This window comes from Leptonychotes weddellii, unplaced genomic scaffold (assembly GCF_054177405.1).
Source record: "Leptonychotes weddellii isolate Sample4059 unplaced genomic scaffold, ASM5417740v2 HiC_scaffold_24257, whole genome shotgun sequence".
NCBI lineage: Eukaryota > Metazoa > Chordata > Mammalia > Carnivora > Phocidae > Leptonychotes > Leptonychotes weddellii.
The window spans coordinates 1-2,351 of NW_027833024.1; the positions used below are offsets into that span (position 1 = coordinate 1).

At 41.6% G+C, this 2,351-nt stretch overlaps 1 protein-coding gene across 1 annotated transcript; it reads right to left on the reverse strand.

The window, feature by feature from the left end:
* Window positions 1–3: 3 nt before the first annotated feature.
* On the reverse strand, window positions 4–2,291 carry LOC102734593 (stromelysin-1-like; the record flags this gene model as incomplete). The annotated part of the gene is made up of 4 exons (XM_081810388.1): window positions 4–98; window positions 282–446; window positions 1,891–2,016; window positions 2,143–2,291. Coding segments are annotated over 4 exons (535 nt in total), but the record flags the coding sequence as incomplete, so codon positions are not given.
* Between the last annotated feature and the right edge of the window lie 60 nt (window positions 2,292–2,351).

Genomic DNA, 2,351 nt, shown 5'->3' on the forward strand with positions numbered 1-2,351 from the left:
GAAGGACAAAGCGGGGTCGCACGCGGCTGGGGTCTCAGGTCCTGAAGGCACAGATTCCGTGGGTGCCACGGGGTCATCCGGGGAGACAGGGGGAGGTCCTGAAGGGAACAGATGCGGGGAGGCAAACAGAAGGACAACTGTGATGCTGTCGTCAATGTATGTGCTTTCCAAACACACTCAGGGTACTTTGAGGGGAATTGCAAACGCTTTGTGCAGCATTTTAAAGTTTTCCCGAAGACCATCCCTGCAAAGCTATGCCTGACTGTTCCAACATCGCTCACCGTACAGGGACTGGATGCCATCCACGTCATCCTGAGAAAGGCGGAAGCGGGCCAGGTCTATGAGTGCGTTGTAGACCGGGTACATCAGAGCGCGAGGGTCGGCCGAGTGAAAGAGACCCAGGGAATGGCCAAGTTCATGAGCAGCAACCAGGAATAAGTTGGTTCCTATTGGAAGAACACATGCCAGTCAAACGGGCTATCCTGAGAACCATATGGCATCTCCTCCTTATTTGTGGACTGGTTTGTGATTGACATAATCCCTACTTAATTATTCTTCAAGGTTCACTTGAAGTCGATATAATCTGAGAGCTTTTCACCATATTCCTCCTCCCCAGGTCTCTCTTCGGTCAGGGAAACCTGGTCACTTCACCTACAGTGACAATGATAAACACTGTTTCCAAAAGATATTATTTTTGGAGGTCCCAAGACTACCATGTCAACATGTGTCTCTTCATTGTCTCTAGAAATACAAAGTTCGTTATTGTTCAAATTTAGTAACATGCACCAGTGGTAACCTCAGTTGACATTAGTCACAGAGGATTCATGTTATTCCTCAAACTCTTATGCAACAAAACTGGTCATTTCCTGTGGGGATTTAGCCTGAGTTGTTCTTCCTCCTTTTCAAAATAATCAAATAATTTTTGGTGGTTAAAAACCTTTCCAGGAGTAGGTGCCATGGGATAGGTACAATCTTTATTTTATTTTATTTTATTTTAAAGATTTTATTTATTATTTATTTGAGACAGAGAGAATGAGAGAGAGAGAGCATGAGAGGGAGGAGGGTCAGAGGGAGAAGCAGACTCCCTGCCAAGCAGGGAGCCCGATGCGGGGCTCGATCCCGGGACTCTAGGATCTTGACCTGAGCCGAAGGCAGTCGCTTAACCAACTGAGCCACCCAGGCGCCCACAATCTTTATTTTAAAACAAAAATATGTCCAATAACAGTTTTCTGCAGCCCAAACACAGCTGAATTCAGCTTTTCTTTATATGATAAAAACTTTTATTAAAATTAATAGTAGAAATTATTTAATCAAGCCTCCAAGTAATTTTGCAGAAAATAGTTGTTCGAATAAAGCAAGATCATTTCTTGTAGCACAAGTTTGTACTCTCCATAAAGATGCTCTTTGCATTTGTTTTAAAAATCCAAACAATCTTGAAAATAGCAATTGTTTCAACAATGTGTTTGCAAACTTCAGAAGCCACTTGAAAAAAATAAAACGTTGTTAATTTTGCTCATTGTGTTTAAACCTAGTAAAATCTTTCAGAATTAATTTAGGGGGGAAAAAAAGCTCCTAAGCTAGAGATAGTTACAGGCTTACTTAAATAGATGACTTAACAATTTCCTTTGCTTTCTGGCATTTTTCCTGATCTTTTAAGAGGAAAAGAGGCCAATGGAAAGAAAAGAAGAACCCCAAAGGCACATTTTAGGTTGGAAGTGAGTCAATGCAATTCATTCTACCTTTATCATTTCTAGATAAAATAATGAAATGCCCATTCACACATCGTAGTTATTAGGATGTTACATTTAGTGCTCATTCTGAATAATCAAAGTATTCTAGGATAGTGTTATACATTATTCCTGAAGCCATCCAGAGAGGTATGTGACCCACCTGATTTATCCTCCACCCATAGTTCATCATCATCACAGTGAACGTCTCCATAAAAGCCGGGCCCCGGCGGGTAGGCATGAGCCAAAACATGTCCTGATCCATCGAAAGAGTTAAAGTCTCCATGATCTAACAGAGAAAATGTTTTTATTGGAAAGATAGGTAATCAAGATCTCTTTGGAAAATCCCCCCCCACCCCCCAACAGCAACTAGATAAATGGATGCATTTCATGTTCGTTTTTTTGTTTTTTTTACCTCTAACTGCAAAAGAGATCTTGATGTCAGCCTCCCCTTCATCAGTCCTGGAGAAAGTGAGTGGAGTCACCTCCTTCCAGACGTTCAGAGCTTCCTCAATGGCAGAATCCACAGCATCTCTCGGCAAATCCAGTGTATAATTCATAATCCTTTAAGAGAAAAAGTGAAGAAGACATTATTCCTCCTGTGATTGTCCTTTGTAAAATCTC